The sequence below is a fragment of the Camelus ferus genome, chromosome 16 (genome assembly GCF_009834535.1).
Source record: "Camelus ferus isolate YT-003-E chromosome 16, BCGSAC_Cfer_1.0, whole genome shotgun sequence".
NCBI classification, from domain to species: domain Eukaryota; kingdom Metazoa; phylum Chordata; class Mammalia; order Artiodactyla; family Camelidae; genus Camelus; species Camelus ferus.
This window is the reverse complement of record NC_045711.1, coordinates 1,743,053-1,766,265: the sequence shown is the minus strand read 5'-3', so window position 1 is coordinate 1,766,265 and position 23,213 is coordinate 1,743,053. Positions and strand designations below refer to the sequence as shown.

At 37.6% G+C, this 23,213-nt stretch overlaps 1 protein-coding gene across 2 annotated transcripts in view; it reads right to left on the bottom strand.

Moving 5' to 3' along the window:
- Window positions 1-23,213, bottom strand: part of AP2B1 (adaptor related protein complex 2 subunit beta 1) — a 102,586-nt gene that overhangs the window by 33,600 nt on the left and 45,773 nt on the right. Inside the window, exons 14-17 of one of the 2 annotated variants that reach the window (XM_006174851.3) lie at window positions 18,368-18,560; window positions 7,175-7,216; window positions 6,179-6,325; window positions 3,608-3,753 (exon numbers count right to left, since the gene is read on the bottom strand). In XM_006174851.3, the coding sequence (XP_006174913.1) occupies window positions 3,608-3,753; window positions 6,179-6,325; window positions 7,175-7,216; window positions 18,368-18,560 (528 nt within the window). The remainder of the gene's footprint in view (window positions 1-3,607; window positions 3,754-6,178; window positions 6,326-7,174; window positions 7,217-18,367; window positions 18,561-23,213) is intronic. The other variant, XM_014550760.2, reaches the window with a different exon arrangement.

Here is a 23,213-nt window from a genome sequence, read left to right as displayed (position 1 = left end):
AAAGAATAGTAAAGAGATGGGAAATGCATGGGTTTGAAGTTAAATAAGAAACAAAAATGTATGAGGGAGGGCAGATATGTCTTATGTCTTAATTTCAAAAAGATGGAGCAGAAAGGGAAAAGTGGGCCCACAGGTGTAATAAATAAACAAATTAATGATATAAATTTATACTGAATTTATGTTCTAATTAGCCTCGGGAAGGAAGATGGGATTATAATATTTATAAAATAACTATAGAGTTTATATAGGCAGTATAAATTTTAAAAGCCACAGAATGGCAGAAGAAACATTTTTCTTTTCCTAGATAAATTGTATTTTAGCACCCAAATGTAATAACGGAATGACCCTGAGAACACACATCACTCATTCTGGTGTTAACATTTATGGATCAAAAAAATCATCCTACCCTTTTGATCTTGCCCTCACGATTTATCTATGTAGAAAACCATAAGGAAACTATAAAAAGGCTACTAGAACTAATATGTGAGTTTAATAAAGTTGCAAGATACAAGTTTAATGTACAAAAATCAATTATATTTCTATATGCTAGCAACAGTCAAAAATTAAAATTACAAAATGCTATTTACTATAACATCAAAACTACGAAGTACTTAATAAATCTGACAAAAGATGTGCAAGAACTGTACATGAAAAATCATAAAACACTGCAGAGAGAAGTTAAAGATGACCTAGATAAATGGATATGCCATGCTGATGGATTAGAAGACTCAATATTGTTTGATGTCAGTTCTCTCCCAAACTGATCTACATGTTCATTGCACTCTCAATCAAAATCCCAGCAAAGGACCCAGAACAGCCAAAATGATATTTGAAAAAGAACAAAGTTGAATCATTTATACTATCTGATTTCAAGATTTACAATGGAAAAAAAATTTACTTTGACTCTTACATCATACTATCAAAATTACCTCAAAATGAATTATTAAAGTAAATGTAGGAGTTCAATCTGTAATATTTCTATTAAAAAATTGTAACTGTGATTTATTAGATAAAACATAAAAAGCAAAAAATTATAAAATAAAACTTTAACCCCCAAAAAACTTGTTTTTTTGAAAGACTGTTAAGAAAATAGGGTGGGAAGGGATAGACTGGGATTTCAAAATTGTAGAATAGACTACACTGTATAGCACAGGGAAATATACACAAAATGTTATGATAACTCACAGAGAAAAAAATGTGACAATGAGTGTGTATATGTCCATGAATAACTGAAAAATTGTGCTGAACACTGGAATTTGACACAACATTGTAAAATGATTATAAATCAATAAAAAATGTTAAAAAAAAAAAAAAGAAAAAGGCAAACCCACAGACTGAGAGAAAATATCTGGAAAACATATTTGACAAAGGACTTGTACACACAATATATAAAGAATTTTATTACTTGATAGTAAGACAAACAAAAAAAAGATATGAACAGATATTTCACCAAAGAAAATACAAGAATGATCAATAAGATTATGGAAAAAAAATGCTCATTCGTCATCAGGGAAATGCAAATTAAAATGAGATATTACTATACATCCCTAAGAATGGGTAAAATCGGTATGGATATGGAACAGCTGGAACTCTCACACTTACCAAATGACCCAGCAATACCACTGCTAGGTACTCACCCAGAAAAAAGGGAAAACGTGTATCCACAGAAAGACCTGGACATGAATAGGAGCTTTCACCATTAAAAAAAAGATAAAACTGGAAATAATCCCCAACTCCACCAAGGGGTGAAAGAGTTAACAAATAATGGTATAGGCATCGGTGGAATACTACTCAACAATAAAACAGAACAGACCACTGACACATCTCAAAGCATTAACACTAAGCAAAAGAAACCAGATGCAAAAGACTCCATACTACATGATTTCATTTACAAAATATTACTGAAAAGGCACGATTATACCAGCAGAGACAACTCTACAAAGAACAAGAAGAACAGTCAACACAGTAAGAGACAGAAAATAAAATGAGAAAAAGCAGGTAAAATAAAACAGAAATGAGAGAAAAAGATCATCACCACAGATGAAGCACTCTTGTCAGAAGATCAAGTCTAATAAATCTACTTAAGCCTAGAGATCTGCCTCCAATTTACAGATATAATCAGCAAAATCTAGATTGTGGGAAACACCACAGATAAAAGATCTAATTTCTTCTACAAATAAATTTCAAGGAAAAAAGAGAGGGGAGGAGGAATCAACAGGTTAAAAGAGACTTAAGATACTTATCAACAGACACATATGGGGCATCAATGGGACCCTGTTCAGATAAAACAAACTGGACAAAAACACTAGAGAACTTTGATAATCCACTGATTGGATGTTTAATGATATTAAAGGATTTAAAAATATTTAAGGATTTTTTAGTATGACAGCATTGTTGTTATGGTAAAAAAAAGACCATGAGATACATACTGTAATATTTACAGACTTTAAATTTTCTAATATTTAAAAAAGTTTTAAAGGAAATAGTATATATAAAAGATAGACAAAGAAAAGCCAATAAATACATAATTCTTCAAAGATGAAAAGCTAAACAACAGAATAGTACTAAAGTTTTAACATATAAACCCTGAAAACTTTCCTGAAACACAAAACTTCAATGAACATATTGAAAAGGCACACCTTATTTCAGGAAAAAACTGACCAAGATTGGTCAACACTGGGAATATCCTAATAAAATTACTGGACTCCAAAACTTCAGGCAGCCAGACAAAATAATCATATCACTTAGATGGGGAAGAATTAGGCTGGCAACAGACTTTCCCTACAGAATATTAAATGACACAAGACTTTGGAGTAAAAGAGTGAGTCAAGAATTTTCAAGCATGTAAGTCGCAGTTTTGATCACATAAGAATTCAAGGATTGTTAAGCCCCTTTTGAGGAAACTAGTAGAAGGCATGCAAGAAATGACAGTGAAATGTAAACAAAAAGGACTGGCAGTAACAAAGGGGGATAAAAGTGAAAGAATGAAACACAGAAATGATACAACTGACAAAAATGAGAGGAAAAGAAGGCAAGAGGTTGGAAAGAGAATAAGCTTTCATTTGTCATTATTCTCTTCTGTACTAGGACAGAGAATTCACTGCTAAAAGCAGACTGTCAGCCTATACGTGATTATTCAGGTATACTCTCTTCCACAGTTTTGACACCAGCCAAAGTACATTCATTTTTTTCCTCAGCAAACGGTGAGCTCTGGACACACATTTGCTTGGTTCACTACTCTATCTTCAGTACTAAGAAATGACTGGCACTCAGATGATAACAATTATTTGTTAAATGGATAAATCAATTTCAAATAAAAAAGTTTTGGGGGGAAAACTTTTAATGAAGACATTCTATTCCTAGAATCCTTTAAAAAGGCAGTGAAAGTTCTGGTTTCCTTATTCTCTCTGGATGAGTTTCTGAACAAAATTCCCTCGGGCCTCCAAAACTGAAGCGGACACTGGAGAGACACGCAAGAGCCTGTGCTCACTCTACACCGAGCGTCCGCCAACGTGGGAGTTTTCCCTTGGCTAAGGGGAACCCTCTCTTGTTGGACACAAAGTACACAGCTGTCTCAGGATCCAGCTGGGGAACTCAAATTTCTTACCTATTCTTGTTAAACTGGATCGCAAAGTCTGTCATGTGCTGCAGAGCTTTGTTGGTGAAATTCATTTCCATATAGATGTGCCCTTGGCGGTGAGTAAATGTTCCTGAAATCTCCAAGCCTTTAGCCTTTACTGCAGGCAGCCAGACCTGAAACACAGTACAGAGCCCAATGGAACCAGACAGGATTCACCTCGATGCTATTTGTTTTGGAATAAAGATGAAATTAAGACCTCACTTCCTTAGGCAAAAATTAAGGTGATTTTTATACCATAAGTACCAAGCCAGGTGCAAATGTTTCTGGATAAAGTCATATTTGCTGAATTTTGAGCTCACTCTCAATTATCTAAGAACCAAAACAAACAAACAAAAAACCCCAAAACGAACACAAAATCTGAAAGTCTGTGGGTAACTCTGGCAAAAGGAGAAATTGCAATGAGTATAATTTCAGGGTTTTTTTGGTTAGTAGCTTTGATAAAAGGCTTAAAAGGGAAAAAAACAGAATCTACTAACAAAAATAGCATGTCTATAATATTGAAAGACTTTTAAAAATCATTACCAAAATCATTATCAGTAACCTATGACAGGTAAGGACTTTGAATTATGTATATTTTAAACTCTTGATAAAGTTTCTGATAAAGAGTAAGCATTCAGACACTGCTTAAGCGCTCTGGACACCTATTCCCTCTCTCTATAATTCACCCATAACTTACCCCTGGTCTTAGAACCTGTGATACTCCTGGACTGCCCCAGTTTATTAAAAATAAAAAATTGGGAATTCATGAACTGTCCCGACTACTTAAAGACAGAATACCCAAGAGTCAGTGGGGTGGTTAATAAATGTGAGAAGACACTCAGCTACACTGAAAAAAAAAAAAAAAAAAAAAAAAAGAAATCAAGTAACCACAAGATACAACTTCTCATCCAGCAGGGAGTCAAAAATTCAAAATGTCAGGATACTCAATGAAGGAGAATACAAGGACTCTGGCACTGTTACATTCTGTTTTGGGGAATGTAATTTCATGTTACCTTTTTGAAAAGTAAGTTGGTAATGTCCATTTTAAAACATTTAAAGGACAAAGCACATTGCAAGTCTATCCCATAGATACACTTACAAAAAATATACCATGATGTATATTAAACAAGAATGTTTATGGTAACATCACAATAACAAATAAGGAGGCAGAGGGCAGGGCAAGGGACCTAAATGTCCACCATCAAGAGAATGATTAAATAAGTTGTGGTACATCAATACAGGGGGTACAGCCATTCAAAACAATGCGGCAGTGAAAAAACAAGGTGCAGAACACTGCAGCCCTCTGACAGCATTTTTAAGGGATATAAACATATAGGTGTATGCATGATCTTTTTTTCTTCTTCTGAAAGGACACAGAAGAAAGTTAATAGTAGCTACCTATGAGGAAGCTGGGACAGAGAGAGACAATTTCCCACCTGATAGTTCTACATTATTTAAATTTGCCATTTGTATTACTATGTTTTTTTTAAATTGAAGTGTAGTCAGTTATAATGTGTTAATTTCTGGTGTACAGCATAATGTCTCAGTCATGCATATGTATACATATATTCATTTTCATATTCTTTTTCAGTAAAGATTATTACAAGATATTGAATATAGTTCCCTGTGCTACGTACTACGTTAATGTTAGTAAACAAGTAAATTAGTTATCTTTTAATCAATAATTAAAAATCTGTGGGGATAACATCCAACATAGTAACCTTACAACAAAGCTACCAAGTTGTGGCAAAACACTATGGCTCAGTTTGAATCATATTTTTGGTTACTCTACATAATGGCTGTGTACACAGAGACTACTGGAATGGAGAACTGATCTACGTATCTGTAGCAGAGTCAGATGAGCAGGCAGAGAATTCAGGAAGCAACCATGCATGTTGTCCCTCAGAAAGGCAAGATTACAAGAAATCTAGCCTAGCCTAGAAGGCACTATTCCCAAGCAGGCTTCATTTACAGGGAGTTTCCCTGTTTGAATTTCTATCTGAGCAAGAGACAGCAAGCAAAGCTGAGACTAGAAGGGAACCAATGACACGAACCTAAATCAAAACTCTGTGCACTAACACCCATGAAAACCAAATCTGGGCAATGGCACTCTATAATCCAGAGGCAATACCAATGGAAAAAGGAGAGTGGAAGGGATGCAAAGTAAAATGTTACTTCTCTCTAGTTCTCTGTCTTTTCCTCCTGCTGCTGCACTTATATCAGACCTACACTAGACTGATGTCAGTGCTGACAAGCTAGACAGTATTTCTAAATAAGAGAACAAAACTCAAATATTTAATATTTCCAATTTTAAGTCTAATTATAAGAATGGTTAAATGGGACACTATAGTGCTTCTTATTGCTAGGTTTGAAGCCACCTTTTATCTTCCTCTCAAATCCTCTAGAAAAAGGGCCCTAACCTTGGATTTATTATCAGTGGAAATAACACAAATGTTAGATGCTAACATAACATAACATAACATAACATAACATAACATAACATAACATAACATAACATAATTCAGGTCCTGTCCACTAAGAAAGTATTGCTTTACTTACAGCCTTAGGAGCCACATATCCACCAGGTGCCATGCCTATCCCTGTGGAGAGTTCAAACAGGTCATTCAGACCACTGCTGACCACAGCAGGAGTAGGTGAAGGAGCAAAGGTTGCAGGCACTGATGATGGGATGAAGGATTGTCCCACCTGCAGGGAAAAAAAGGGAAAGGGGGGCAAGGAGATCAGGAAGAACAGATTAACAGTCCTTAAAATGTTGCCATATATTTCAACAGAATTGACAAATCGGTAAGAACACACCATAATTACAGTACTTTTAGCAGTTAAATTAGTATATTCTTTGTCCTTTTTATCATCATGGCTATTTTTCATCACTGAAAAGATACACACACTCTTCAGAAGTTCTATCAAGAGAGAGTAATCAGTAGGATCAGGAACACAGTGATCCAAGATTTTTTCCATTTGTTTCCAATTTTAGCTTCCATGATTCTGTGCAAAAGGCCTACAAGTACCCTAACGAAGGGGAGGTTTGTCTCTACAGAAAGAAGGAGAAGCATCCAACTTAGACAGCAATTCCACTTCCACGTGGGTCCAGGCAAGTCTTAGTTCCCCATTCAGGCATAAATATCTAGTAGGAAACTCTCCTGTGGGAGATGGATATTCACACCCCGTCACTCACTTACGAGGAGAGTCTCAGTCTGAGTCCAGCTGACTCTCAAGTTCTTTCTAGACGACAGTAGAGAACAAGAGCATTCTCTAGTCAAGATGGCAGGTTCCATTTCCTTTAGCTCTTTCATGCCAGGAAGACAAAGATCTCCGTAGACACCAGAGCGCCAGTCCCTAAAGACACCCCTACACCACATGTGGTGTGTGAGCCCAAAGATTCCAAGTAACCCTACGCTACTCTTCATAGACTGCTCGAGAGGTTCTGGTGAACAGTGCTAGACAGCAGCGGTGGCTGGTCTGAGAATGTGTGCATAGGAAAAGCATCAAACAGGGGCAGCGCATCCCATGGTGGAAAAAACGGATGGCACTTACTGCCGGACTTCCTCCAATGCCCCCGCCAAGGTCACTGCCAAGCTGAAAGAGAGAAAGGAGAGAGAGGAGAGAGAGGTAGAGTTCATTTAGCTAAGTACTAGATGCCCGTACAGAACCTGTAAATTGCTCTACCAAGTTGCTGGGAACACATGCTATTCAACTTAACTCCCAAAGCCTAAAGAAATTCTAGACTACAAAGAAATACATCCTAGGGGAACCAAGTAGGGGAAGTGTTAGTGTGTGGGAGTTTTGAAAAATCTTGGAAAGAATATGGAGCTGGGACATCTCAGGGATGTTTCAGATCCAACCTTTCCACTGGGGTACATAGGCACAAACCTAAACAAGATTTAAAGTGTTGACATGTTCTGAGAAGCTCTATCTCCAAGTAGTAATATTTTGAATATGTTTTATTTTTTTCTTTAAAAGGAAATTTAAGGGGGAAAAATAAAGAAAAGCAAAGAAAAACTAAAATATGCTTTGATCTACAAAACTTGCTGCCCCACTGCGAAAGTGGGAACCAAACCAGTATTGAGCTGCAATTTCAAGCTTCAAAAATTACAGCTGGAACAAGAGTGATTTTTAGTTTAGAACTCTCCAAAGAAAGAAAACAGCTGGGTTAGGAAGATATCCTACCTGGGGAGGAAGTGGGGAGGCATGCAAGCTTTAAATCTCTCACGGTTGATACAACTAAGGAGAAGCGCTGTGATTTATCTGGAGGGGATCGTTTAAAAGGAAGCTAATAACTCTTGGAGAATTAGACTAACTTAATTAGCTAGGTGACAGGAAAATAATTTCACATGGCCTTAGTCTTGCCTTTTTTCCCTTAGGGCTCTGATATAATTCACCCTGAAGTCCATGACAAAAGCATTAAAGAAGAACTGAAGCTGAAAATAGCTAGCATGGAGAAACATAAAACACACACACAACTAACTGAGCGATTTAAAAAGCAAACACCACTTTTTTGTGCTACAATTTCACACTGCCTCTTCCCTAGTTCTCACTGTGCATCTAAAAATCCTCTCTGAATCACCAGGTGCCTTGTCTGCTCTACAGAACACTATATCCTTTATTGTTATTTAGTGGTGGAAACTTGGAGATCTATGTGCTGTGGTTGTGTTAAAAAACAAAACTGTATTTGTCTTCAGGATTTGAGAAAGAGGATTTATTATCATCTCAATGAACAGATATATGAAACTGGATGCCAAGTTCTAAAAAATAATAGATACGGAAAAATAATAGGATATGTGACAAAATTCTGTTACCACTGTGACTGAAGAAAAAAAAAACCCATGCAGGTGCTTCATAACTGGCGTGAAGAAGCATGCTCTGCTGCACTAAGCTACAGAGCACTCCAAACCTCAAAGAGCCAACATTTCCAGAATCTGGTTCCTGAAGATTATTTAATGGTTGGACATGGGACGAAAAATCACAGGCAAAGACAGATAAAAAGGTTTTCACAACTAAGAATTCCAATCACTGGAAAGTATGACAGCAAACAGAAAAGATACATCTGTTTTCTCCCTGGTTCTAGAAGAGCACACATCTGCAGTATGACATCTGAAAAGAATGAGATTCTTTTCATTCAAACGCACACATACATAACGTTTGCTGGATACAAGGCATTACAGGGAGTGTAAAGATGCCAGGTCATGATGGGGACATATAGATGAGTGAGACCCAGGCTTTGCAAACTGGCAGAAAAAAAATAAAACATGAATGCAAAACTATACAGAATATACTAAGGCAAAAAAGCAAAGTTTTGAAGGGAAGAGTCTCCTTTTGGCTGAAGGATGAATGAAAAGAAGCCTCAAAGACGGAGGTGGTAGTGTGAGATTATAAAAAGTAAAAATGGGGGAGGGTATTTCTTAAATAGCATGAACAAAGGATGAAAAAGCAGGAATAAAAGATGATCAAGAAGAATGAGTAGTCCACTTAGACTGGAGCACAGGGTAGATATGTGTAAAAAAAAATCATAGAAAATTTGCAAAGGAAAACTGGTTATGGTGGTCTTTAGTTTTCAATTTCTCCTCCATAAAAGCCTAGAGGTTTCTTAGAGTAAGATTCAAACTTTTAAAGAGTACTAATAACTATTTCAGTTGTGTTTCAATAACTGTGGTTTTCAACCTTAGATACACAATGGAATCAACCACCTGTGTGTGTATGGGGGGCTAGGGGGAGGAATTTTTAAAAATACTGATGCCTAAGCCTCAATCCCAATGATAGCGGTTTAATTGTTCTGGGGTGTAATCTGGGCATCAGAATTTTAACAAGCTCCTCTAACGATTCTAATGTATAAACAAGGTTGAAAACCACTGCCTTAGAGATTTAACTATTATTTGGAATCAGACAAGATTTATCTGTTCAGAAATGACTTTGGAGCTAAATCCTGAATTAAAAAGGTAGCTAGAACTCGAGCAGAAAGAAGAACCCTTTCTAGAGAAGGGAATGATGCAACATGTCTTATTTGTCCTAATGTGTGATCTGGTTTTATGACTTTCTGATGGGCTTACACATTCTCCCCTCAACCATCCTCTTCCCTTCTGGCCTGTCTTACAACCCAAGCTTGAAAGAGATGGAATTCTTAATGGACCTAGTTGGCACTCAATGGTGAGAAAGAAAAAACAAAAACAGCAGTATCATCAAACATGCTAACTTCAATAAAAGGCATTGAGAAAAGTCACTCACTGATGGTGCTATTTCCAAAAGAAACAAAGCCCAAGTATAGTCTTTACTTTCTTAGATTTCATTCTTATTATCTTTGAGTTTTATATGAATGTTATCATAGCTGGACAAGACCTAAATGTACTCCTCCCAACCCCACCATGCTGCCTGTCAATTTTATTCAAAACCATGTAAGAGAAACTGAAAAGCAATCTGCATACTCCTTTGTTATGTTCAGCTGATCAGATACAACTCAGCTGCAACCCAGATTCAAGAACTCTGATCTTAGAGAGATAGGATCCAAAGGGTATTAGAGACACACAGCCAGAAATATAAAGGTTCACCTAACTGTGCTATGTCCAGAGAGCAAAAGGAAAGGACAATTTCGATGTTTTCTAACTAACAAGACTATAGCTTATTCAGACTTTATTTAGCAGCTTTCCTTTTGACCAAAAAGTTTCTAAGGGAGGTTATCATGTTCCTCTCCAAAAATATGACAGAGGTGACCGCACAGTGATGGGCAAAAGTAACTAACAGGGAGATGTCAGCAAGGATGGGAGCCAATTACCCAGTGAGTGGCCTCTCCTATCTACAGGATGAGCAGGATAATGCACATATTAATCAAGGGGAAAAACAAAAGGCTAGAAAACCAAACAAAACACAGGAAAGTTGTCGTGTTGGCCTGAACCAGCCATTAATCACTTCAGCTCAGTTGCTGATATTATCTGGAGTCAGACAAGATTCATCTGTTTGGTAATAGTAATCTCCACGGAGGAAGTAATGTCAACTACAGGCTGACTAAATCAGGATACAGGAAGATGAAGGAGAGGTGCCAATTTCAGGAAAAGAGTATTTCAAATGTTGGAAACTGAGCAGAATTTTCCTAAAAGTCCATAGTTGATACCTAAGTCCAAAACTTCTGCTGGTGGTACAGTTCCCCAGCCCTCAGTCTGAATCACATTAAATGGCACTGAGAGTAACACTAACATCTGGCTACTGCCAAAGAGTGGCTGCTTTACCATGCCTGAAATCGTGCTGAAATAGGCTCAATTCATGCTGAACTGCATAACTATGTGTCACTGCGCTGTTCATTCAGTAACTGGATAGAAAGCGGTGATTTCACGGTGACTTATTTTAACTTATGGCTGAAGGAATGTCAGCATGGCGACATGAGCTCTGCAGCAGAACCAGGCGGAGTCAAGTCTGAGCTGAATCTGCATACAGCTCTAGTTCAGCTACCAAAAGATACCAAAGGAAACACCCTCACCCTATGGCAATATGCTACAAAAGCAGAGTACAGAGAAAGAACTCAAGACTGAGGTTCAGTAAGGAAGTAAGTCTGCCTGACTCCAACAAAAGGAAAAAAGTCTTTTATAAAAGAACATCAACTAAGATGGCCACCAAGTGGACCAAAAAACAAAAACAAAAACAAAACCCCACCAATGTGCACAATGACTGATCGGGGTTAGCCCCTTTGAGGTCCATCTGAGCAGGCTAAAGTAGACCTATCTGCTTCTAAAACTGCGGGGCTGTCTGTCTGTGTATCTGAAGACATTCTCTTAATTAGAGGTGTAGATCTTAAGCTCAGACATTTTTTTGCTTCTGTCTAGAATTATTACCTCTTTTATTTGACACTTTCAGAACTGATTTAATTGAAGGGAGTCTAAGGAATGCTTCAGGTCATACAGCTTACCCATAGCTCTGCTATTCAGGAGTCAAAACAGAATGACGCAAAAATAGTACACAATGACTTCCACCACAGACAAAACTTACGCAAAAATCCTATTGGTATCAAAAACATCAACCTGTGTTTTTCCTATTAGTTTTTGATTTTAGAAGACACATATCATCTCCTAGGGGAAGGTATGGTTTTCAGCTGTTAGCCTGCAAATTTTAATTCCATCTTCAAAAAGCTATTTAGAAAAGCACCATAAAACATATAATTAATCAAAATGGTGAAAAGAATCTGTAACCATGCAGAAGCTATCAGACAAATTCATGGCTGAGAACCGACTTGATGTGGAGTACCATAAAGAGTGGAGATCACGCAAAATCATCAAAAGACTCTGTAACTGGAAGGAAAAAAAGTCTTACATCAAAAGAAAAGTAGGGAGATGTATAGATTACTTCCTGAGATGGGACGGTAACAGAATGCGACAAAAAGTCCTTAGAACGGTCTCAGGCCTTAGCGTCCACTACTGGTCTCTTAGGTCAGATATAACTCAATGTTGAATATAGTAAAAAAATCACAGGAGAAGCTCTGCATCCTGTCTCATTTTCCCTTGCAGTAATTACTACCTGACTTTGTATTTGTCATCTGTCTCCCCGCCACAAGAATGTGAGCTCGTAGGAACTCGACACAACTATATTCCCAGGACACAGAACAGAGTCTGACACAGGATATGCACTCAACTCAAATATTTATTGAGTGAATGAATGTTCCACTAACCATATAAGCAGCTACCTATAACAATATTATTTATTGGGAAGACAATTTTGAAATGAATCATTTTATTGCCGAAAATTATCACAATGTGGACAGAAGGCTGACAAAATTGTTTCACCAACTGGCCTAGAGGACCACATCTGCATCAACACCGCCAACACATACGAACAGAACCAATTAGGGGAAAAACTGACCCCACCTGCTCCATCCCCACTCCAAGGCCAAAGTCCTTTCCAGAGAGGAAATGCATAGTCTCAGCAGTTTTGACAGCCAGTTTTCAGCAGAAGAGTGCCCTGTGTATCATTTGTTTGCCTTGAAAGTACTTGTGCTTTCTATCACAGCTCACCCACAAATGATGGGAGCACAGGATTTTGTGACTCTGCTTAACAGAGGGTAAGGTCAAGCAATCTTGTTCTTTGTGCTGCAAGACAGAAGTATAAACTTACCTAGTTCCTCTCCTCATGAATGAATACACTTATACAGTCTTTCTCAAAACTTCAAGGGCCTCCTAGTGGTACGTTAGCCCAAATTCATACACACAGGGCACCTGGGAGGTACAGCGTGGAGAGCCTAGGGTAAACAAGCTTTGTGTTTTATCTTCAACATTGAGCACTTCTACATTCTAAGCCTTAGTGCATCAGTGTGTTTACATTCCTTACCATCAAGTAAGACTGACACTGCAAGATGATGAACCAAGTTTATCCTGCAGCTTCAAATGCACCCTGCACTCTGCTGTGTACCCGAGAGACATGTACCCCAGTCTGAGAAGGACCAAAGGTAAGTGAGACTGGACTCTGTTCTGGAAGATGACAATAACAAACAAACTGGAGGAATCACAGGACAGTGGAAAGTATAGAAATCCTGAAGTTTTGAAGAAGTCCTGGGTTCGAATCCTGTCTAAGACTGACTCGCTGTACAACCTTCAGTTTTCCGTAAAATGAAATCCACTACCAATTACCTTGCAGACATACTCTGAGGATTAGAAATCATAAAAAGTTTTAGTGCAGACTCTGGTACAGAAATAGGTACCCAGTATTTGGTAATTATTCCCAAAACTGCCCAAGGCCAGCTTTGACTAAATCTAGGCATAGATAAATACACAGTTGGTTACTTAAAGCCACAATGAAGAATTCACCAGGCAAAACTGGGCTACAGTTCACACAGATCTCTCCACACCACCAATTCTAACACTAAGCCCTTAAATCACAGCAAATCTTTTCCAGAGGAAGAGATACAAAGGTGCAAAACTAGTACATACAATGGATTTCCCATGGGCTAAAAAACCTCAGTCATCACTAGAACAGTTCGGGGGGAGAGTACAGCTCAAGTGGTAGAGCGCATGCTTAGCATGCATGAGGTTCTGGGTTCAATCCCCAGTACCTCTTCTAGGAATAAATAAAAAAACAAACCTAATTACCTCTCCCCACCAAAAAAAAAAAAAAAAAAAAAAAAAGGGAAAATAGTTCATTACTTAAAATATCTGAAAGGTAAAAAAATCAGTAAGAAACAGGGTGGGAGGTTCAGACAAACATACACTGGAGTCAAGAAAAGGCAGTTTCTTTTCTATTCTACTCCATTCTAGCTGGGTATACTGAGGCTACACTTCTCTAGCAGGAAACCCTTCATCAGCGTGGAGAAAGGGCACTCCGGATAATGCTTCCTTTCCATTTTGACACACAATAGCACCATTTTTCTAAACAGAATAATGCATGGCACCTTGGATGAACAAAAGGCCATAATTTAGCCAAAGTCTCTGCTGACAGTCTGAAAGCAATGGGAACAAGTAACTGAGATTCGACTACTATGTTATCCTTATTTAGCACATGGTGTATCTTTATAACATGTATGCAAGAGTTACACACATGGGCGCCAGGTCACCTCCCACACTACACTAAACCAGAAAGATCTGCACTGTCAGCAAAGTCACACTACCCAGAATGAGCAGTTTCTTAGATTTGGCATCAGAGGCATCAAAAGACATACACGCAGCTTCTAAAGCTAAGAAACAAAACACCCACATAACTACTTTTGTTAAGTCTATATTTAAATAGTACGCTATCATGCTCTACGTGTAGAACAGATCAACCATGTAAGTTTCACTACCTGAATTCACTCCACATCAAGGTGACAATTAAGTTTATACTAATAGAAGGAGGGAACTGTGTTCCAGCAGAGGAGAAGATGCTAAAGAGCTAGAAAAAACTAAGGAGGAAACTGAAGTGTATGTAGGAAATTCATTTTGATTTGAGTATTGTGATGAAGAAACATTCCATTTTTAGCATCTGAAGCTCTGCCTACAACAGTGATTTCCAAGGATGCCTGCCTCAAAAAACAAAAACACACACAAGAAAAATAGGAATCACCTAGGAGGAATGTGTGTGCCTGCACACGTGTTTTCTTTATATTACAGCAATACACTCACCTCACTCTCTTTGGTTTAAAAGCCAGAGTTTATATGCGTCACTATTATTGATGGAAAAAGCCTTCAGGCAGGTTGTGGTAAATAATAATGAAGAAGTAAACTGGTATTTCCTGAATGACAATTCTAGAAAAGTCACAATTCACTAAATCTCAAAATTTCACAACCGTGATAATGAAAGAATAATATCTTCTAGAGAATATAAACTTTTAAGACAGAAGAACAGAAAATTGGGTAGACAATCCAAAATATAAAACAATTTTTAGTCTCCAATTATGGAATGTGAGCAAGGGTAAAAAGAACCCTTGGGAACGAGCAACTTTATCTAAATTGGTCAAATTCAACTCCTGGCCAATTTCTGACAGGCTGGATCATCTAACAGCAAATCACAACAGGAAAATGTCCTGGGGGCAGAGCGGGGAGCACAGGGCAGCAGAACAAAGGTAAAGTCAGAGAGGTCTGTTTTGTAGGAGGTGCCAAAGAGGCTCCCCAGAATGTAATTCTTCTGTGGAAATCACTGCCTTGGCTTAGAGATCAATTTTTTAACCTCTCTACCTAACTCCCATTTGGAACTTCATTTGGCTCAATATTCTCAACCTTCACTGCAAAATTAAAACAACCTGGCTGTCTCCTAAAGAATACCAATATCCAACTCCTGCCTCCCAGAAATTCTGTTTAATTGTTCTAGGGTTGGGCCCAAATATTGACTGTGTGTTGTGTGTGTGTCTGTGTGTGTATTATGCAGCTAGAGCCAAGAACCACAAAGCTTGAACTAAAAGGTGAGTAGCTGCCATGCTTCCCTGGCAGCACTCCAGTGACCTCTATGGGTAAGGTTCTGTTCCAATGATACAAGTAGCAGAAACCTTGCTGACAGCCTTTCTGAGATGAACGCTGAGGTAACTGGGTGCTGCCTGCCAGACAACCCCACAGCTCTAATCCAGGCCATATTTTAAGTGGGGGTCTGGACCAAATTCTACCACTCCTGGCAACATTCTTCTTCTTAGAGAGTAAAAGACAGATCTTTAACAAAATAATTTCAACAGTTTCTTGCTCTCCTTCAACTTGAGGCAGAGGAGGAGCCCTCTGTCTTTCCAGGAGTGGGTTTGCTACTGGCAAGAGAAAAAGGCATCTGGGTTTACCAACAGCTATAGCTGAACCACCAAAGTGAAGTGGTTCACAATGATCACAGACAGTCTGTCTTCACTATGAAAAATACAAAATACGGCCCACAGCCCTGGCTGTCTGTTAGAAATGCAGTTTCCTAGGTCTCAACCCAGACCAACAGGGCTCTGTCCTGGACAGTACCTCCAGTTGACCTACATGCACATTAATTTGAGAAGCGTTGCTGGAAAGGCAAGGACTCACTCAAGAAGTGGCACTATCTATGCAGATTAAGTGAACACTTTGAGAACTACTTTCCTCGTTAAACTAGATAATTTATGCAAGAAGAGTAAAAGCATTTTTCAAATGGCATAGTCTCCTGCTGCCTTAGAAACTCGTCTTCCTTAGGCCTCTTCCTTGTGATGTTCTCTTAAAAGGAATCTTGGTTCTCTGAGTGAATATATATTTAACTACACAGATCCAAAATAAAAAGAAGGGCTTTTACTCCTCATTATGATTTCTGGGATATATTTATTTTGCAGAATAAGTTGAAGAAAACTTCATGTAAAAACTTTCTGGGGCTACAACACCAAGCATACCATCTTTAATTCCAAAGTCAGAAAAAGCTAAACTTTAGGGTTACAAAGGAACATTATTAAGCCTGCATAGCAAAGGCTGTATAATACTCAGAAATCCAATTATAAAAACAACTTACTCTCCACCCCAAAAAGAGCATCCTTCACAAAAATAGAAAAAGAAAAAAGGCCCATGTGTGACTTTGGCTACTACAATCTAAGCAAGTTCTAACTGTTTTTCTATCTGATGTGATACTAACAGAATTCTAACAGATGACTGGATTAGCTGTGTGAAATATACGGAGAAAACTCACTGGTGTTAAGGGCCAGCAAGAGCGAATACACAGCCAAACGGAAATAACATGTCTCTTTCCTTCCCTGCTAAAGTGGGTCAAGAAGCAGGAGCACAGAATCCTGAGCCAGGCAACATCAAAGTATAGAGCCTCTTTCTTCCTCCATCTTTCAAACTTAATTTGTCATTCTTAGGTCCAGTGTCACAAGCCACTAGGGACAAAAGCAGTGCTGTTAAGGCATAACCTTGAGGAGGATGTAACATTTAACTTGTGGTTCATGCATCAACAGTACAGGAAGAGCTATTTCAGTGTTTATAAGGGATTTCTGAGAGTATCCATGAATATTTCAATATTCATTTGTCAGTCTCCTGAGTCTATAAAGGAGAGGCTATACAGCAATGCAGAATGATCCTATGAGGAAGCTATTCAGTCAACTCTAAACATTAAAGATATGAACATGAAAAGCAAATGTTTATATTCCCAAGAAAGACAAAAGGAGTGGTCACTTGTGTCACCATAAGCTGGAGTCCGGAGCTTGGTCAGTGCACAAACTCTGGAAGCAGCGACTTCCATTAGTAAAATGCACAACCCACAGAGATAGACTGTAACTCTATTATTTCCTTATACTCTCTGTCAGCCAAAAGTAAATGTACCTGTACTGGCTGGCATACATCCCAGACATAATACTGCTCATAAGTAGATGAGAAAATGCCTGTGTATGGAGCAGAAAGTAAGGTTGTTTTGCTTATGCAATCTCTGAGAACATGTATTTTCCTGTCTATGGCATCTGCCTTCCAATTTCTGATGTTGGGAAATAAATCAGTTTGTTGGGCATATTTATAGTCAGCGGGTTGACAAACATCTTATTTGCAAGTGTCCAGCTAAAAAAGCCCCTCTAATTCCACCACAGTTAAGTATCTAATTTGCAGGGAGCCATGTGATGAGACCTGTTATTTTCTGGCCTTCTCTATACAGAGAGGTCATCCTTAACATTTCTCATTTATCTTGCACAGCAACAGTAACTAAGTCTGGTTTCCATTGGTGGCACATATTCACAGATTCTTTGGACTTTGGAGCCTTTTAGTATTAGAATCCTGGAAGCTAATTAAATTGGAAGTATGACAGGGTGGAGTGGGGGATGTGGATGGAGAAGGGCAAAAAAGAAACAACCAAGAAGTCCCTTCCAACTGTACGATACTTTTTTTTTTTTTTTAAACACAAATGGCTCAAATGGCAGCTTCAGAACCTTTCAGAATTAGACAAGGCATAAGCCAATAAAATATAAAAAAGGCAAAAGTTTGAAAGCCTCAAAATAGGATGATCACTATGAGGTCATTTAAATGATGTTCAGGTCAAAAGGGGAATCACAGGGGCTATCCAGAGTTAAGCAGCAGGAGCAGTACTAAGCTCTGGAAAGGCGACAGGGTAGTTAAACATAGAAGCTCTATTTAGAGGCAGGACAACAAAATAATCCTGTACACTTGCAGACATACCCCACACCAACGATGAACTCTATCAATTAATCCTCTAGAGACAAAGAGTCCTGTTCTTTACTGCTCTGCTTGTCAAGGAAAGGTCTAGTTCTAAAATGCTGAATAATTTAAAGTTCTTCAGCATATTAAGAATTAAAAATAACCCCCCAAATTTTTAAAATAAAAAGAATTTAAAATAGCCAAAAGAAAGAAGAAAGATGCTTACCAGACTGTCTAGTCCTCCTCCCAAGAGGTCAACTGCTCCCATCTGCATGGAGGATACCTGTGGCACATTGACTGGGGGCCCAAGGTCAAGGTTTAAAAGATCCCCCAGAAGGTCACCTTGAGAGGGGATAACCTGAGGCTGTTCCAGGTTGGTGGCAGTGGTGGTGCCAACAGGGCTGTCACCCGCATCAGTGCTGCAAGACATACAAAGAAGGGAAAAGAGAAAAGTCAGTTTTACTGGGGACATAGTAACAAGGCAACAAGTAAAAGTCAGATATACAAAATACAGGAGGGAAAAACTCTCATAATCATTTGTTGATATACATGAAGAGATGACAGCAATTCTTGTTTTTTTTAAAAATCAAAACACAGTTGCTAAAATGAAAATAAATGTATACTACAGCAAACTCATCAGTCAACTTTAATTGAGCACCTACTCTATAAACGAGCACTGTAATGATAACTCTGGGGAAATATTTTTTTAAAAAAGGAAATATATTTCCTGTCCTCAAATAATTTACACTCAAAAAACCAAAACCAAACCAAACAAACCCAAACAAACCCCCCAAATCAGCAATCACAAAATGATTGAAAAGCAGTCACTGTGTAGCAGCAAAACCACGTACTGTGTCCACACGATAGCAGGATACAGACTAGCAGCAAACACAACCAGGTGAGGCTGATTCCAAAAGCTCCTGAGAATGCTTTTATGGCTAGATTTTGAAGGACAGAATAGTTATTATGAGCAACTACCAGGGAGAGACCTTCCAAAAAGGAAGGAGGAATAGTTTGTGCAAAGGCACAGAAATGAACAATTTGACTTTAGGGGCGGTGAAAAAATTTTATTTGCTGGAGCAGAGACTGGAATTGGTAAGATTTGGGGGAAGAGAAGATGAGGGAAATACAACTGTGAAAACCACTCTGGAGAGTTAATTTTTATATAATAAGCAATGCAGAATCACTTTTATTTGTTGAACAAAGAACTAAAAACATTAGAGGAACATTACTTTAGCAGCTGTGTGTACAAGGGACTGAAGCTGGGAGAATGGACATGAAGATCAGCTAAGAGTAATTTAAACTGCTACTGCCACCACAGGATAAAAATAAAAAGGAAGTGGTGAGTTCAAGAGATGTTAAAAGGACTAGGCAGGGGAAAAAGATCTTAACAGATGGTGCTGGATCAACTGTATAGCTAAGTGGGAGAAAAAATGCGCCTTGACTCCTACACCTCACAATACAAACAAAAATTAGAGATAAATCAGACATAAATGTAAAGGGGAAAACCTAAGAGTATTTCAATGACCCTGGAGTACACAAAAGCTTCTACAAAAAGCACTAACCATAAAAGAAGGAAAAATGCTGAATTGGATTTCACTAAAATTAAGAACATCTCTTCTTCAAATGACACTTTTAAGAGAGAGTGAGAGATGGTATTCTCCACAGACTGGGAAAAGATATTTGCAATACATACATCTGACAAAGGACTTGTATCCAAATTATATAAAGAATTCTTATAAATCTTTTCATCATTATATAAAGAATTCCTACAAAGACTCATTAAAAAATAAGGAAAAGATCAGGCATGACACAAAAGAGGATATGCTAGGATTCTATAAACATCAAGACATACTTACAGCTCTTCTCATCAGGAAAATGCAAATTAAAACCATGAGATACCACTACACATCCACCAGAATGGCTAAAATTAAAATGATTGACAATATCAAGTGATGCTAAGGGTATGGATCACCTAGGACTCTTATACAATTCTAGAAGGAGTGAGCATTGGTACAATCACTTGGGAAAACTGGCAGTATCTCTTATAGCTAAATAACATCTATTCTATTACCTAGCAATTCCACTCCTAAGTACATACATAAGAGAAATGAGTATATAAGTCTACCAAAAGACATATACAGGAATATTCATAGCAGCTTTATCCGTAAGAGTCCCAAACTTGAAACAACCCAAAGGCATATCAATAGAAGATACAAATAAACTGTGGCATATTTAGGCAATGGGATTCTATGTACCAATAAATAGGAATACACAACTGATAACACGACATTAGATTAGTCTCAAAGACATTGTGTTGTGAAAAAAGCCAAGACACAGAGAGTAAATACTGTATCGTTCTATTTATATGATGTTTAAGAACAGGCAAAATTAATCTATAGTGACAGAAATCAAAACAGTGGTTATCTCTGGAGGGTGGATATAACAGAAAAGGGCATGAGGAATCTTCTGGGGTGCTTGAGAAATACCCGACATCTGACCAGGGTGGTGGTTATATGAGCGTATACATATGTAAAAATCTATTGAGCCAAATACTAAAGATTAGTGCACTCAGATTAGTATAAGTGGTATATTAATTTAAAAAGTGGAAAAAAAAAAAAAAAAACAAACTCACAAAGAAAATTTCAGGCTCAGATGGCTTCACTGTGAATTATTCCAAACTTTTTTTAAAAAAAGTAAAAACCAACCTTAGATAAATCTTGGGCAAGTGACAACTTCTCTGAGACAAAACTTCCTCAAAATGGTAACAAAACATAGTTCTGTTCTATTTTACGGAAGATCAAATGAAAACATGGTGTAAACGGTAAAGTCTTATAATGTATCAGTGGTAACTGTGTTTCGTAGATAAACTCCCTAAGGGAATAGAGAAGGTTCAGAATGAGCCTTGTAATACATCTGGAGAAAAAAATGAACACAGAACTGCAAAGATTAAAGAGAGAAAAACAACCTAAGAAAGATGACTTAGGAGGAAAAAGTGTCAAGGAAGCCAAGAAGAGAAGAATCTGGACTGGGAAGAATGGGTACAAATAAAGACAAAAATTAGTAAGTCAAAAGGAGAAGCAGTTTTATACACATCTAGCAAAAAACGTACAGAAATATATGAAATCTCCAATAAAGGGTATTACTTGCACATGGAAATTCTATTATCTTTTTTTTTAGCGGCGGGGAATAGAGAGAGACTGATTGATTTAATGGAGGCCCTCGAGCATGCCTAGCGTGTGCTCTACCACTGACCTATACCTGCCCCCTGAAATTCTATCATCTTATGTACCATTTGAGAAATATGACAGAAAACATGGACTTATCAGCACCTCTAAATAAAAGGCAGAGTTTAGGTAACAGTGTGCATACTTTCCTTCACTTTAATAGAAAAGGAAGAGTATTATGAGAAGATATAAGTGAGTTAGATGAAAAATAAATGACCCTATAGTTTCTACAAGTTAAGAATACGTTAAATCATTATTATGCATTTTTGTCTAAATGGAAAAGACAAGAGAACTAACAGGAAAATGTTTCCCATTGTGAGCGCATGGGAAATAACTGCATAAGATTGTCATCAAAGCAGTATTTTTAAAAGGTGAAATTTTTCCAAGCTAGACAACTATTTACCGTCTCACCCTCCACAGAGCAGCTCACAAGTAATTACACTAAGCAATACCAAACTAAAAAGCACTTCTTCCTTTCCCAAGCGATTTTAAAAGAACTTGTGTTAAGCATTTTTAAACGGTTTTACGCTGTTGCTGTATTTCACATCACGGGCATATCACTTATTAAGCTTACGCTGCCAAAGAGAGCTAGGTAACGTCAGTACTCTTACAGACATGCCACTTGCAGCAACTTTTCAATCATACTCATTTCAAAGTGGATTTTTCTGCATTTGTTTCCTTTAAAAACACAAAACAAGTACAAATGGACAAGAAGGTTATCCACAAAGGAACCATGTAAGGAATTGTGAAGGTAACAAATTAAGGCTATTAATCAGATAAAGACTTTGCCTAAGAGACTGTGTTTCTTTTTACATAGTTTAAATATTGGTTCTTTCTAGAGTTGTTTTTGTTTGTTGATTTGTTTCACTTTCCCCGTCCATTTGACGACTAAAGTTATATCAGGAGAAAGGTAATTTAAATGGCATGTAAATATGGTTACAGAGGCAAGTTATAACAGAAAATTCGTATCTATTTATCAAAACTTGAAGCACAGGCTGGGAGATGTACTTAGAAGTTCAATGGTCGTATCTAAAGAATGTTAAATATGCCTGTCAACAAGGAACACACCCTATAACGAGGCCTGATCCTTATTCACAAGTTTCCTTTGGGTGAAAAATCATAGCAACTACTCAATTATAAGCTAATGAAAGATTAAGAATCATTTTCTTGGGTATTTCTTTTTGTTTATCTGTGCTTACAGTCTGTTAAAATAGAGCCCAAAATGTTGACCACACTAGTTTGTAAAGTGATAAATCCTATACTCTGGCTACTCATGAACCACTTAAGCAGCAATATACATTAGACAATGGTACGATACACTCATTAACGATCAAAGTACAATTACTCTAACCACTCAGGGATCAAATTCTACTTAGAATTAACATTTATTATAAGCAATAAAAGAAGGAGATTCAGAAAAGATTTCAAGATACCCATTATAAGAGTTTATAAGAGTACTGCTCCTCCCAAATTAAAATTTTAAAGTATCTAAAAAGCAAGAGTTCCATGTTACCTAAGTGCCTGTTCAAAGCAGCATTTCCTTACTGAAACGGATCAATTTAATTTGGTAAAAAAGGTACAAGTAACTGAAAAACTATGTCTACACAAAATCTAGGCTGCTTTTATAAAACAATCCTGCAAATATTATTTCATTAACGCTTTACAGCATAAGGAAAGGAATGTCAGCTAATTTTAACCATAAGCTTTAACCAAAGTTACTGTAAAGGATGAAGACAGCTAAATGTATACGTGGGCACACCCTGCTCTACTGCACTTCACAGGTACTGCAGCCTCAACAAATTCAAAATTTGTGGCAACTCTGCATTGTCAGATGATGGTTAGAAT